The 14,285-nt window shown below is 39.1% G+C and overlaps 1 protein-coding gene across 3 annotated transcripts in view; it reads left to right on the forward strand.

The window, feature by feature from the left end:
* The window catches only part of LOC120572686 (dynein heavy chain 2, axonemal-like), a 102,324-nt gene that overhangs the window by 32,940 nt on the left and 55,099 nt on the right, over nucleotides 1-14,285 (forward strand). For all 3 annotated transcript variants that reach the window (XM_039822041.1, XM_039822042.1, XM_039822044.1), the window contains exons 27-39: nucleotides 1,825-1,981; nucleotides 2,614-2,696; nucleotides 4,387-4,567; nucleotides 5,376-5,514; nucleotides 5,890-6,107; nucleotides 8,450-8,539; nucleotides 8,682-8,807; nucleotides 9,127-9,237; nucleotides 10,708-10,896; nucleotides 12,349-12,452; nucleotides 12,957-13,146; nucleotides 13,686-13,866; nucleotides 14,018-14,145. In XM_039822041.1, the coding sequence (XP_039677975.1) occupies nucleotides 1,825-1,981; nucleotides 2,614-2,696; nucleotides 4,387-4,567; nucleotides 5,376-5,514; nucleotides 5,890-6,107; nucleotides 8,450-8,539; nucleotides 8,682-8,807; nucleotides 9,127-9,237; nucleotides 10,708-10,896; nucleotides 12,349-12,452; nucleotides 12,957-13,146; nucleotides 13,686-13,866; nucleotides 14,018-14,145 (1,897 nt within the window). The remainder of the gene's footprint in view (nucleotides 1-1,824; nucleotides 1,982-2,613; nucleotides 2,697-4,386; nucleotides 4,568-5,375; nucleotides 5,515-5,889; nucleotides 6,108-8,449; nucleotides 8,540-8,681; nucleotides 8,808-9,126; nucleotides 9,238-10,707; nucleotides 10,897-12,348; nucleotides 12,453-12,956; nucleotides 13,147-13,685; nucleotides 13,867-14,017; nucleotides 14,146-14,285) is intronic.

Raw genomic sequence — 14,285 nt, forward strand, 5'->3', positions numbered from 1 at the left:
ACGCTTGTCATTTCATTATATCTTGGAACTACTGTCTTGCAATAGTTACAATGTACAAGAGATGGCAGGATCATGAATAAAATGTAAAATAGTTAAAAAAGAGTTGATGCTTTAAAGTGCTTATTTAAAAGACTAATATCAGACAGGGACGAATGATGGATCTGCATGCTTAGTTTGTTGTGCAGGGGAGCATGTTGCTAAGTGTCGTAGAATAAGCTTATTGCTGTGCTTGGTACAGTCTGCTCTCCATAAAGTTTGTTTTGCTGCCTTCTATGCAAGGTCTTCCTCTCAGACTTGTTTCCCCTCATCAGTGTCAGTAGTTCCATTCCCAGAGGAGAAAGACCTTTGTTGCATTCTGTCCTCCATCTGGGAAAGTGGTGCCACATTTGAATGCATACACACTGTCTGCAAAGAAATCCCTATTTTTCAGAACCAGAATCCTGACTTGTCTTGGTGCCTTGCGCCATAAATAACTACAGTAAGATAAAACAAAAACAGAATCTAAATACATCCTTTGTTCAGCACACTGGCCGTTATGGTAGTTGGTAAGGGTAATGAAAAGAAAGATGACAAGGTTTTTAAAAGGGCGTATTCTCTTTGTGGTTAATAAAATAACTAAATGAGATCACTGTTGCTGTGATTGAAAAGGAAGACAATAGCCAGAGGGTTATAGGGTGATTATGTTCCGTCTCCTCCCTCTCTATTTTTTACCCTTCATCCCTCTCTTCTCATTGCCAGCTGTCAGTCATGTCAGTCCGTGTGCTAATGGTGCCTCTGTACAGAGCTCAGAGGAGGGTGATACACCTGTCATGCCCAGATATCAATCTATTTATATCTAAGCATTACAAATATCCTAGTTTTATATACCTTTTTTAGGCATGATAAGCACACACTATACTTTGTTTGAGTACATCACTGAAGAGTCGTTTATTCCTGGATGCTGTCAAACCTGTACAAAGTCCGAAAATCATCATTCTTGTACGGTGTGTCTGTAAGGTTATACATTTGTGTATGTTCCCTTTGTAAAATACGACTTTCAATGTATCAAACTGTAGATCCTTCCTACACACCATTAACATCTTGTAAGAGCTTCTGTTAATAAAAACAAATCTTAAAAAACAAACAACAAAAAAACCTGTACAAATTCCAATCATGAGAGACTTTATTAGAATGAAAAAGAAATGTATTAAATGATGCACAATAAGGTGAATTGTGAAGAGTCTTTAGCGATTAGACCCAAATTATGACGTAGTACTGTATATTTAGGGGGGCAGCGATGATATGATTAGTTCAGGAATAAGGCCCCCCAGGGTCTTGATACTGGTTGTGGTGGTGAAGAGGTGAAAAGAGTTGGCTGAAGATCTGGATGATGGGTTGTGAAGCAGTACTGGGCACTGGATGTGATGGAGACTGAAGGTGAATGGGGTGGAGGACGCATTGGTTGGTTCGTACTGAAACCTCTACTGATAGAGTAGAATCCAGAGAGCGGGAGACAGAGAGATTGTGAATGAATGAGAGCACCAAGACAAAATGACTAAACTTTCGCTAAGCTTTATGTGTGAGGTTATAATGTAGTTTAGCGTTGTCTACTGAATAAATAAAAAAAATATATATAAATATCAAGTTGTAGTATTGTGAAAGTTTTACTTTAATAGCTAGTACTGCCAGATATGTTAAAGTATTAGCATGATTTTGGCATGTGTTTTTGTAATGTGTTATCACCTCTGTTTGCTAATGACTAATGGTCCAAAGATAGAGGGTGTCATATGTTGGACAAATTGTGAAGCTCTTCTAACCATACTTTCAATGCTACCTTTCTTTCAGGCACTGGAAGCAGATCTGCGAAGAGCTGCAGTGCTCTTTTGACCCAACCAGCGCTGAGTTCACCCTGGAAACGATCATATCTCTGGGCCTTGACATGTACACTGACAAGATCAGTGAGCTTTCAGGAGCCGCCAGCAAGGAACTCTCCATAGAACAGGTCTAGTCTCTTCCTTTAGTCTATACTGATGCTTATTTGGCAGTTTTGCAGCTTTGCAGCTTCTCCTACCTCCATTCATTCTAACTAGGGTCTCGCCCAGGAAATTGGAAAGCAAAGTTGGAAGTTTAGCTGACCGGCATCTTCCACCCTGCCTTAAGGCCTGCTGTTCTTGGGTAGCACTGCCAGCTCATGGAGCAGAAGTGTCTGCTTCTCAACCTTTTTTGTCATCAGTCTTGCCCCTAGTCCCTCTTTGTTTCCTTACCATGCACCTTAGTACTTATAGAAGTAATATCATTGCAGTTTAAGGGCTAGAATTATGCACATAGTAGCATAGTGCTACTTAACAATAATATTTGTAAACACAGTACACTACTGTATTAGTCCTTACTTCCGAGGTATTCAAAAACATAAAAAAGAGAAGAAAATGCATATAAAAACACACAAATCATGCTGTGTGGAGTGAAAAAAATGTATGTATATATGTTGTCATTATGCTAATTTCTAAAAGGTTCTCCATCTCTGACATATTTAAGCAGTAGAACTTCATGGTTTCCTGTCAATAATCTAATAATGACAATTTATCATTAGGCATGTGGAAATGTCCCCTCATACTACTTTGTTTGATATTTAAGGGTCTGGAGGACATTACCAAGACATGGGAGGAAACGTTACTGGACATAGAGCCTTACAAAGCTGAAGGCCACTATCGGCTAAGGTGAGGAAGCAAGCCTTTAAGGCAGAGATGGGTGGAGGGTTCAAGAAGTTAAAACTGTAACCCAGGCTAAAACTCACTCCGACTTATGGTCATAGATACAGTCATGTGAAAAAATTAGGACACCCATGCTAAAGTTGACTAAAAAGAGGAATACAAAAATCATCTTTTGGAAATTGATCTTAATGCCTTAATTAAAAAATGAGGAAAAATCCAACCTTATTTAAATTAAAATAGCCCCACATCATCACATACCATTCACCATACCTAGAGATTGGCATGGGGTACTTTCCATAAAATCATCTCTCAATGCAAATCAAACCAGCTATTAGGCTAACCGACATAAAACCATGCCAATCTCTAGGTATGGTGAACGGTATGTGATGATGTGGGGCTATTTTAATTCCAAAGGCCAAGGGAACTTTATCAGGATGCATAGTATCCTGGATCCATGAAATAACTGGCCTTTAAAAATAAAAATCTGCCTGCCCCTATGGGAATTTAACATAGGGGTGTACTTACTTATGCCCACTGTATTTTAAGGAAGAACATTTATTTATTTACGATACATTATTCATTCACAAAGAAAATTGGTGTCCTTAAAGATTGGATTTTTCCTCATTTTTTTAATTAAGGCATTAAGATCAATTTCCAAAAGATGATTCTTTTATTCCTCTTTTTAGTCAACTTTAGCATGGGTGTCCTAATTTTTTCACATGACTGTATGTGTCTTCGTTATATCTCATTTACCTGTATCAGTGTATCCCACAGCTTAGTACAACTCAATACTGCCATTGGGCAATCTAGCTTTGTTTTTGTATAATGGAATGTAATGCCTCTCTAGCCTGGCTGTATAGTAGAGAGCATAAGTGCTGCGACAATGATCTGTCGGTTAATAGCCTTGTTGGAGAATTCAGAAAAAGAGAGTGAGTGTGTTTGTTTATCATCAGAAATGAGTCAGCAAGGCAGAGTTAAGCGAGTGACAGCCTGGCTGGTGAAAGCAGAATTGCCCAGGCCATCTACTGCATATCAAAATGAATAGAGTCAGACCTCAGGCCTTGGCTAATTAGCAGTCCATGCCAACTGATTTGACGGTGGGCGGAAAGCGACAGTCATCCACTGGCCCACAGTAAACACAATTAAAAGAGGCAGGGAGGGAGAAAAACACAATGATTCTGATTTCAGATTGTAATGCAATAGGAGAGGAAAGTAAGTACAGTGAAATCTACAGTAAATGAAACCTGTATACATACATTCTTCTTCAAATTGTCATGTCACAAGATCAAATTATTGGTGCAACCTTTTTCTTTGATTAATTATTTGACTTCATCATGTAAAATCGAATAATGATCATGCATATTAACAGTGCCCTTCTTTAAGTTAAGATTTACTCCATGATATTCATAGGGAATCTTAGAAATAAATTTCAATGTTATGCAGCCAAATATGTAACAATAATACAGCTTTAAAAACTGGTGAAGTAAAGCTTTTTTGGCACACAAAAAAAAGAACATATTAATATAAATGTATGCAATGCATTGGATTACATCAAACTATACAGGTTCACCTACTGACTGATAATTTAAGTGTATACTTCACAGATTCTTTTTTTTCCACTATGAAAATGTGTCCCCATTGGAATCCATTTTATGCACTCATCAGCAGTTCAAATCTTCCGCCTTGTCTCTCCCAGGGGCACAGAAGAGGTTTTCCAGGCCCTGGATGACAACATGGTTATTCTGTCCACAATGAAGGCTTCTCGGTTTGTCAAAGCATTTGAGCGGGAGGTGGACTGCTGGGAACGGCGGCTGTCACAGGTGCTGGAAGTCATCGAGATGATCCTCACTGTGCAACGTCAGTGGATTTATCTAGAGGTAAGGGAAACACACTCACATACTGTACTATGGTATAGTATTCATTACTATACATGGGTATACTATTCATTGCTTTATGATTGGCATTTCATTATTGTCTGTTAGTATTCATAATTTGATGGAGTACACATTATCTTTTCTTAGAGTTTGAGTTTACTACAGTAGACCTGATGATTTATTGTTGGATTCTGGCACAATATACAGTAAGTTCTATTGGTGCACATTTTACACACAGTGGTTGCCACTGTTGGATACAGTACATTGTTGCGTTTCACTGTTACACCTTGAGCGCTGGTTAGCAGAGCAGCAGCAGCTTCAGTGTTCTGTCTGTGTTTACACGGGATGCGTTCAGGCACAGTACTATGTGTAGATCATCCGTGCTTTGACAGTGCTCAGAGCCCAATACAGAATTGTACGCATGTAAAATAGAAGAAAAAAGACTTGAAGCATAAAAATACACTTTGGACTGCATTTACTCATGTATAATGTAGTAAAGGCGAGCCGTTACAGTGCCTGTGTAGACAGCTGGATTGATTGAAATAGGAGCATATCTGTTCCGTCAGACTAAGATGCTACCTGACACACCAATATAACATTATACACATCTGTACTTGGTTGCAACATTGTTGCCAGTCTGCATTCTAAGAAAGGGCGTCTGGCTGAAAAGTCCATATATTGATTAAAACATAATTCAGTTTGAGTGCAGTCTTACTGAATGAATCTTTCTCACAGCTGGTGGTTTTGTTTTAATCACCACTATAACCTCTTTCCACTACCGTACCGCAATCTTTCTCTTTTTCTCATCTAGAACATTTTCCAAGGAAAGGACATCAGAGAGCAGCTGCCTCTTGAGTGCAAAGAGTTTGGAGAAGTTAGTTCTAGTTGGAAAATGATCATGGGCCGACTCCACAAGGATAACAACGCCTTGCAGGGAACACAACACCCCGGTATGACAACATACAAGTCTTGAGATGTTTGTTTCTTCTTGCATTAACAGTTTGTACTGTGATGGGTCTACAGCTGTTTTACTTAAAATTTGGAGTGAAGAAAATTTAAAAAAAAACATACGGTTAACAAATAACAAATTGGGAAGGATTTAAGTGTGTTACGAAACAAATCTGTGATTATGAAGTTGGCTCAAAGAGATGTCATCATTAATAAAAAAAATATATAATAGTGTGTGTATATGTGTGTATATATGTATGTATGTGTATGTATGTATGTATGTGTGTATATTGTATTCACTTTTATTTATATATGACTTAAAAAATTATTCAGAATTAAGTAAAGTCTTCAAACATCCTCTCTCCTCTGTCTTTCAGGCTTGCCTGAGAAGCTGTCAGAGATGAGTGCCAAGCTTGAGGAGATCCAGAAGGCCCTGGACATGTACCTAGAGACCAAGAGACAGATCTTCCCAAGATTTTACTTCCTGTCGAATGATGATGTGCTGGAGATCCTGGGGCAGTCACAGAACCCAGACGCCATGCAACCTCACCTAAAGAAGTGTTTCGATAACATCAAGAGTCTACGCATTGAAAAGGCAGGCTACAAAAAAATGATCACAAAATCAATCACAGGCTCACATACACTCAGTGGCCAGTGCTGCATTACTACTGCGAAATATCAATTTAAGGCCATTTAGTTGAGATTTAATTAGTAAACATTATACATTAACATGGTGTTACTTTACCTGTAGTTAGTTGCTGCAAAATATTTACTCATATACTCTACTCTACTTAATGGGTATAATGGCAAACAAAATATAGGAAATGCTATTACGCAGGTTATGTTTTTTGTTTTTAGAAATTATTACAGTAAGTTGTCAAGCTTATTTTAAATCAGTGTTTCTCAACGGGGGCGGTACCGCCCCCCAGGGGGCGTTCAGAAGATGATGGGGGGCGTTGGAAGCAATATTTTGGAAAGGGCGGCGTTGAGGTGCCGTTGGGGGGCGTTTGTTTGAAAGCTAGTTTAAACCAAAGATTCACAATAACAATACATGTTTACACTTAAAACTACTAAAGAATAAGTAGTTCGCAACATTAAAAGCTGCCAGTTTACAGCACTGCGACTGGACCAGACGGGTATCTTCTCTGTGCTTCTGTCAGTTTGTTTGGTGCAGCTCCGTGCTGCCTTCATGGAAACGGGCCGTCAGAGTATCGTCTTAAATGAGCTATGTAGCTACTACCGGAAGCTGCGTTCAGATAAAGAAAAAAGCAATCGCTAGACGTCCTGTTGTATTCTTTAACCCCCAATGTAGCACACCACAGTAACAGTTTTTCGTCCGATGGTTTACAAACGTTTCCTACTGTACCTGAATGCAGCTTCATTTCACGGAGAAAGAGAGAAAGAAAGGCGAGCGAGGATATCGACTGTGCTTTGTTGTTTGGCAAACAGTCAGCTGTTCCATAAACTCGCGGGCAGTTCAGGGCTTATATTTGGTGTTTTAAAACTTTTTATGGAAGCGATAGAGGAAGTGATGTCACTGTTTACTGTACGGACTCCTCACACCTCCACAAAAACAAAGCGATGTGGGGTGCGTTTTCTCCAAACGTTTTTTTCTGCTATTTACTCCCAAGACAGGCGATAGCAAACATAGCTAGACTCTTCTAAGCATTAAAAAACGCCTCTCACTAACTTTCAAAGGTTGTAAACTTATTTCCATTCGGTAGGTGTCGTTCTTCAAGTCGTTTGTCATCACCAAAATACGTGTGTGTGTGTGTGTGTGTGTGTGTGTGTGTGTGTGTGTGTGTGTGTGTGTGTGTGTGTGTGTGTGTGTGTGTGTGTGTGTGTGTGTGTGTGTGTGTGTGTGTGTGTGTGTGTGTGTGTGTGTGTGTGATCCTTCTGCTTTTACCCCTTGATAAGTGCCAGCTTGTTTTCCGTTGGCACAATTCGATTTTAGATTTGAATGAAAAATAGATTTGAATGTTAAATTGCTAGCTGTTTCTGATTGGCTACTGTTAGTGTTTGTAATAATAATAACAATAATAATAATAAGCATAATACATTTTATTTAAAGCTAATTTCATGACACCCAAGGTCACTTCAAATTATAGTCCTCTTCTAAAGGTGCTGAGGTTCACACCATGCAGCAGGTCTTTTGATAATACCTATTTATAGTTTGAATGTTACATATCTAGTCGTTCTGATTGGCTGCTGTTATTTAATTTGAATGTCAAATGGTTGCATTTGACATTTAAAAAAACCTGTAAATATATATAATTTCTATTCATGTGTTGATTGTCATTCAATGATTTGATTTTTTTATTATTATTGATAACAATAGTAACAACAATAATAGGCCTATATTAGGGCGTAATCATTAATATTCGGGGCATTTAGCCTACATAATATTTGATGGGGGGCGTTAGGGACCTGGATAATGGATAGGGGGGCGCTGGCACAAAAAAGGTTGAGAACCACTGTTTTAAATGTAGTATTCATTTAGTAGTGTCAGTGTGGTCTTACTGAAGGGTAAGTATGCCCTGTGTGTAAGTACGAAATATTAATAAAAAAATACTTTCAAAGTAAATATCAGATCAGTTTGATAAGGATTTGGGGCAAAACAATATGATCTAGGCAGCCCAAGTAGACACATTGCAAAGATAAATTCTGTCTAAACTTGTCAGTGTCCTGATACAAAAAACAATAAGGTGTGCTCTCCATTGATACACCTGACCTGATTTATTGATATCAGAGCACATTATGTGTTGTAGAAACACCTTTTCAAACTGAACCTTGTGCCAAGTGACTGGTATTTCTTAGTTTATCAAAACTTTTAGATGGTAGCATTTATCCGCAGAAGCACATTAAGCCTTACATCAATTAATATACTGAATCAGACCAGTACATACAGAGAGCTGCCATTGTGTATGTCTTCTATAGGCCGGAAAACCTGAAGCCACTGGGATGTTCTCTGCTGATGGGGAGTTTATTCCATTTAGCCAGTCAGTGCATCTGGACAAACCTGTTGAGGTACAGCAGTGATGATTATGATGATCATGATCATGGTGATAAGGGTGTTATGTTGATAAATGTGTAGTCATGAAAGCAAAGAATACAATACAGAAAGTTATGTTGGAGAATTTTAGCACTATTTTGTTTTGTGTGTATGTAGGTTTGGCTGTGTGAGGTTGAGAACACCATGCGAAATACACTAAAGGATTTTCTGAGCAGCTGCCTTTTAGCTCTGAAGAAGATGATAGGACAGAGAGACAAATGGGTCAAAGATTGGCCAGGACAGGTAAATTTGTCTTTTTCTATTCCCTCTTAAACTGCCCATCGTTGTTTTGCATCTTCACCCATCTGACATTCTAATTGACGGTCACTGATGCAGTGACATGCTCTTGACTTACTGTTAACGGTGGTCATAACAAAATATGCTGCAATTTAGCAATGCAAATTGATTTATCCGTTTGTCATAGCAATTATTTTTTTCTCTATTACAAATCCCAATGCCTGCTGAACTCAAAATTCCCCCTCTCCATTCCAATGGATTTTATTCAGTCCATGTCATTGGGTAAAAAATGTAATTAAATAAAAACAACTTTTTCCTGTTTCAGATGCTCATCACTGCCAGTCAGATCCAGTGGACCACTGATGTCACTAAATCTCTCATTACCAGCAAGGAGAGAGCTGATAAGTCCTCCCTTAAGTCCATGAAGAAGAAACAGGTTTCACTTACTTTTTGATGCTTAACTAAACTTTTCTGGAACTTGGGGCACCCTGGTACTGTAGCTCACCAGGTTGCGTGTGCGCCCCATATACTAAAGTGTCATCCACACCAACAACGATAACTATAACCATAACTATAACGATGTGAGTATCCACACCAAGAACGAGAATGTTCTGCAAACAGTGGCGTCAAGCACACACTGCACGCTCCAGGTGATGATAATAGCCTACATGATAAACTAATACAGCAGACTTTGCAACGTAAGATTACAGGAATGTCTAGTGATATCCTACGTATGCATGAATTCAGGTAGGCTTACATTTGTGAACCAAAAAACTCTGTCTGTCCCTGGGGTGCCAAGATCACTCCCTTCTACAGGAAACAGCGGCGCACAGAGCTACAGAGAGCCAGGGATCAGAGCAAATCTTTGCAGAGCACCATAACAAAAAATCTGCACAGATCTGACACCCACCCACCCGCTCTCATCCCTGGCTCTGCTAGTGTTTAGAAATACAAAAATACACAGAGCTAAAAGATCGTAGCCTCACAGAGCGGGAAGTCATGCCACGCCACTGACCACCTGTGTTAAACAAATCTCTCAGCAATGTCATCTGCCATGTTATGTTGTAAATTCAGATGGATTTTAATTGACTGTCGGTGTATTTATTGTTCATCAAACTGCTCTTCAAGTGATCCCAACGATGTTGTTTACCATTGTCATTATAGTAGTGGTGTGGACTCCACCATCCACGGGAGTTAGAACGATTTTTAAAACTATATATTTATAGTTGTTATCGTTCTTGGTGTGGACGGCCGTTAAGGCTCAGTCCTTATTGCAGTGACCTGTGTTTGAGTCCGACCCATGGCCCTTTGCTGCATGTTGTTCCCCCTTTCCTGTTCTCAGCTATCCTATCAATTAAAGGCAAAAAAAGCCCGGACGCCCGGATACCTCGGTTGGTAGAGCAGGCACCCATATAAGGTTTACTCCTCGACGCAGCGGGCCTGGGTTTGACTCCGGCCTGCGGCCTTTTGCTGCATGTCATTCCCCCTCTCTCTCCCCTTTCATGTCTTTAGCTATCGTGTCAAAAATAAAGGCTGAAAATGCCCCAAAAAATTATCTTAAAAAAAAAAAAAAGCCCCAAAAAACTTTTATGGAACTAACTGTGTTAGTGAACTAACTGTGATGATTTGTTAACTTACCAGTATGTTTCCATGCAGTAAGCTAAACACTCTATTCCCAGTATGATGACTCTAAGCATGTAAAATGTGTCTTTTGTCATCTGTGTCTGATAAAGGTAGTTTGATGCATTTTCAGTATTTTGCACAGCCTATGATTAAAAAAGAGCCTTGTTATGTTAAAATCAGTGTATCAGCCTTTTCAGTAGTATGGATAGCCAACATGGTCATCTTAAGAATTAAAAAGTTTCCAATAAACTCTTGAGCCTTTGCTGTCACTCTCTTTGTTTAGGTCTCCATGCTTCAGTGCTATTCAGAGATCATCCGTGGCAACCTGTCCAAAGTCCTACGTCTGAAGATTGTTGCCCTGGTCACAGTTGAGGTTCATGCTCGGGATGTCATTGATAAGCTGGCCAAGACAGGCTGCAATGATGTTAATGCATTCGAGTGGCTCTGCCAGCTGCGACTATACTGGGAGAAGGTATGCTCTGAGAGATGCAGGTCCTGTAAGAACAACAGACAGATCACTGAGGCTTTCTTGAATTTTCAGGTTATAGGGTAAATTGGTCCAAGTCAGAAGCGTTACCTTTAACAGCTCAGTGCCCCGTAACAGCCACAACGGGGCACTTCAGGTGCATTTCAGTGGCCAAATCAAGGTATCGTATATCTGGGTATCTTATTCTCTCCCCAGTTAAAAGACCTAGTTAAAGTTAATTTGGAACCATTATTGAATAAAATCTCTTGTGATGGTAATAGATGGTCGACTCTCAATCTATCAATAGCAGGGACGGTAAATGTTATAAAAATGGTTTGTGTTCCCAAGCTCAACTACCTTACCTTATCAAATCTCTTTCTCGCTCAATGGTGTTTTTTGCCTCCAACGGCGCCTTTCAGGCAGCTAACCCTAACCTTAACCCTAAACATAACCATTGCCACGCTGCCTGGAAGGAGACGTTGGGGGCAAAAAACACCAAACACCCTCTTTCTCTGGAGGTTCCCCTGTCATATTTTAAATGGTTTGACAGGATAACAAATACATTTACCGGTATATGGAATGGTAAAAACCCTGGCTACATTTTAATAAATTACAAAGACAGATTGATAGAGATGGTTTGGGTCTACCAAAGATGTTATTACTAGGCTTTTAACTTAGGCATCTGGCCGACTGGTCACCTCCTCCTAGGAGAGCCCCACCCATTATCGCCCTTACAAAGCCTGTCTGTTAAACTGTATGGTGAGGCAAAAACACATCCTATAATCTCTGACTTAAATGTCGTTTGGACAAAAGTGGCCCGGCTGTTTGAACTGGATCCATATCTAAATACTTAATCAAGTGTTTAGCGAAATCAAAAGTTATGTATTGGTAGATCTCCCCTTTTTTGGAGGTATTGATAGAAAAAGAAAATTGTAACACTGGGGTGGGGGGGGGATCTGTATCTCGGTAGTATAATGAAATACTTTGAGGTTGTGGTACAGCAATTTGGAAGGTCTAAATCCAGGAGTGGGCTTGTGAGATGGCTAGGGTGGCAGGCGGTTGAAAGATTGGATGTCTATACTAGAAAATAGGGACAGTACCTAAGGTTTCTGGAGGGCTCCTAGAAGCTTTGTCCTGGGGAGAGACATGTATGATGGGCTTATGGTGTTTGTCATTTATACATATGTTTATTTGGTTTATGGTTTGTTGTTATTATTTTGTTGTATCTTCTTGAATATTGTAGTTACTGTGTCATCTCTTCTTGATTTTTATTTTAGGTGGGTGGTGATTATAAAGGGGAGTTTTTAGTATCTTTTGCGTGTGGTTTGTTTAATGAGGGTGGTGTAATCCCTGCAGAGGGAATACACCTTTTTACATCTTACTCTCTCCACTCAGTTTGCTGACCTGTCTACTAAACTTGTCCATTTTGTGGTTGGTTGTTTTTTTTTCTCCCAATAGGATGTGAATGATTGTATAATCCGACAGACCAACACACGTTTCAACTATGGCTACGAGTACCTGGGCAACTCTGGACGGCTCGTAATCACTCCACTTACTGACAGGTAGCAATCAAGTATTCAGTCATTTAGTGCACCATCCAAAAAATGCATCAACACATCAATCAGTCTGTCGCATGTCAGTTAATTTATTAATTAGTAAATTATCAAAATGTTTTATATTTTTGATATCCATATCAAGTATCAGCCAACTGATTGATTCCCCCATTCTGGAGGACAGATTTGCATAAGCATTGTTACTGCAGTATAATCATTAGATTACACCTTGGCTCTTTGTTCATTCACAGATACAATTATTACTGGCAAATATTATGTTAATGGTGGTTAGATTATTAATTGAAATAATATTACTTCACATTGGAGACCATCTCACATACTTATTTTTAAGGTACAGCTTAAAATGCTAATAAACGCACTGTATTTCCATTTTGTTTTCATTGTCTAATACCATAAATATATAATAACTATATTTGCTTTTATGAATATTTTTTTTCTACATCGATTCTCTATAGAGTAAATATCTGTCTGTAAATGTTTGACTCTGTCCAGGTGTTACATGACCCTGACCACAGCACTCCATCTCCATCGGGGGGGCTCTCCTAAAGGCCCAGCTGGTACTGGGAAGACAGAGACAACAAAAGACTTAGGCAAAGCTCTAGGAATGTACGTCATCGTAGTCAACTGCTCTGAAGGACTAGACTACAAATCCATGGGACGCATGTACTCTGGCCTGGCACAGGTAGGAAAAAGCTAGAAGATAAGTAATTATTTTTAACTAGTTATCTATTTTCATGCTAGAAAAACTGGGTAAAACACTAAAACTGGGTAAGTAGTTAGTAGGTTGTGCTCTCTCTCTCCATTTGTGTGTGTTGACCAGTGGTGAAAGAAGTACTTAGATGTTTTACTTATAAGCAAAAGTAGCAACACCACAGTGTAAAAATACTATTAGTTTTAGCAAGTATAAACATCAAAATATATTTAAAATACCAAAAGAAAAAGTACTCATTATGCAGAATGCTACTTTATGTACTGATGGGTAGCTTAATCAATAATAAAACATGCCCATAATAAAATGAAAGTAAGTAGTAACAAATGTCAAATAAATGTATGGTCAACAGATCTGTGTGTTTAAAGACATGGCAAAATATATAATATATATTTATTTAGTTGTGTACACAAATAAACTAGGCAAAACTGCATGTGTTTTTTTTTCATTAGGAGTGGATTTTCTTTTTACTGCGTGATTTGTATGTATTTTATTATGTTTATTCTGAACAGACAGGAGCATGGGGGTGCTTCGATGAGTTCAACCGAATCAACATCGAGGTGTTGTCTGTAGTGGCCCAGCAGATCCTGTTAATCCTTTCCGCCCTCGCAGCTGGACAATCCATGTTCCATTTTGACGGACAGCACATACGCCTGGTCTGGTCATGTGGCATCTTTATCACCATGAATCCCGGTAGGTCAACACAAATGTGCAAATGCATACACTGCATTTTATGCTGATTACGTTGCACAAGTAGTTTGAGATATTTTCAGGGGATGTTTTGAAAAAAAAAAAATTCTGTCATGAAAACCTGTCATAAATGCCTTTTTTTATTTTTTCGAAGGTTACGCTGGTCGTACTGAGCTTCCAGACAACCTCAAGTCCATGTTTAGACCTATCTCCATGGTGGTGCCAGACTCTACTCTAATCGCTGAGATCATACTGTTTGGAGAGGGCTTCAACAACTGCAAGGTACTACCACCCAAGGACATGGTATACTGGTAGTTTGTGCGGGAAAAGAATTAAAAAAGAACAGATGAAAGAAGAAAACAGTAAGGTTTGCATAGTAGTTCTGTTTATGCTATCCACTTGGAGGTTGCATTCCACAGATG

The sequence above is a fragment of the Perca fluviatilis genome, chromosome 14, assembly GCF_010015445.1.
Source record: "Perca fluviatilis chromosome 14, GENO_Pfluv_1.0, whole genome shotgun sequence".
NCBI classification, from domain to species: domain Eukaryota; kingdom Metazoa; phylum Chordata; class Actinopteri; order Perciformes; family Percidae; genus Perca; species Perca fluviatilis.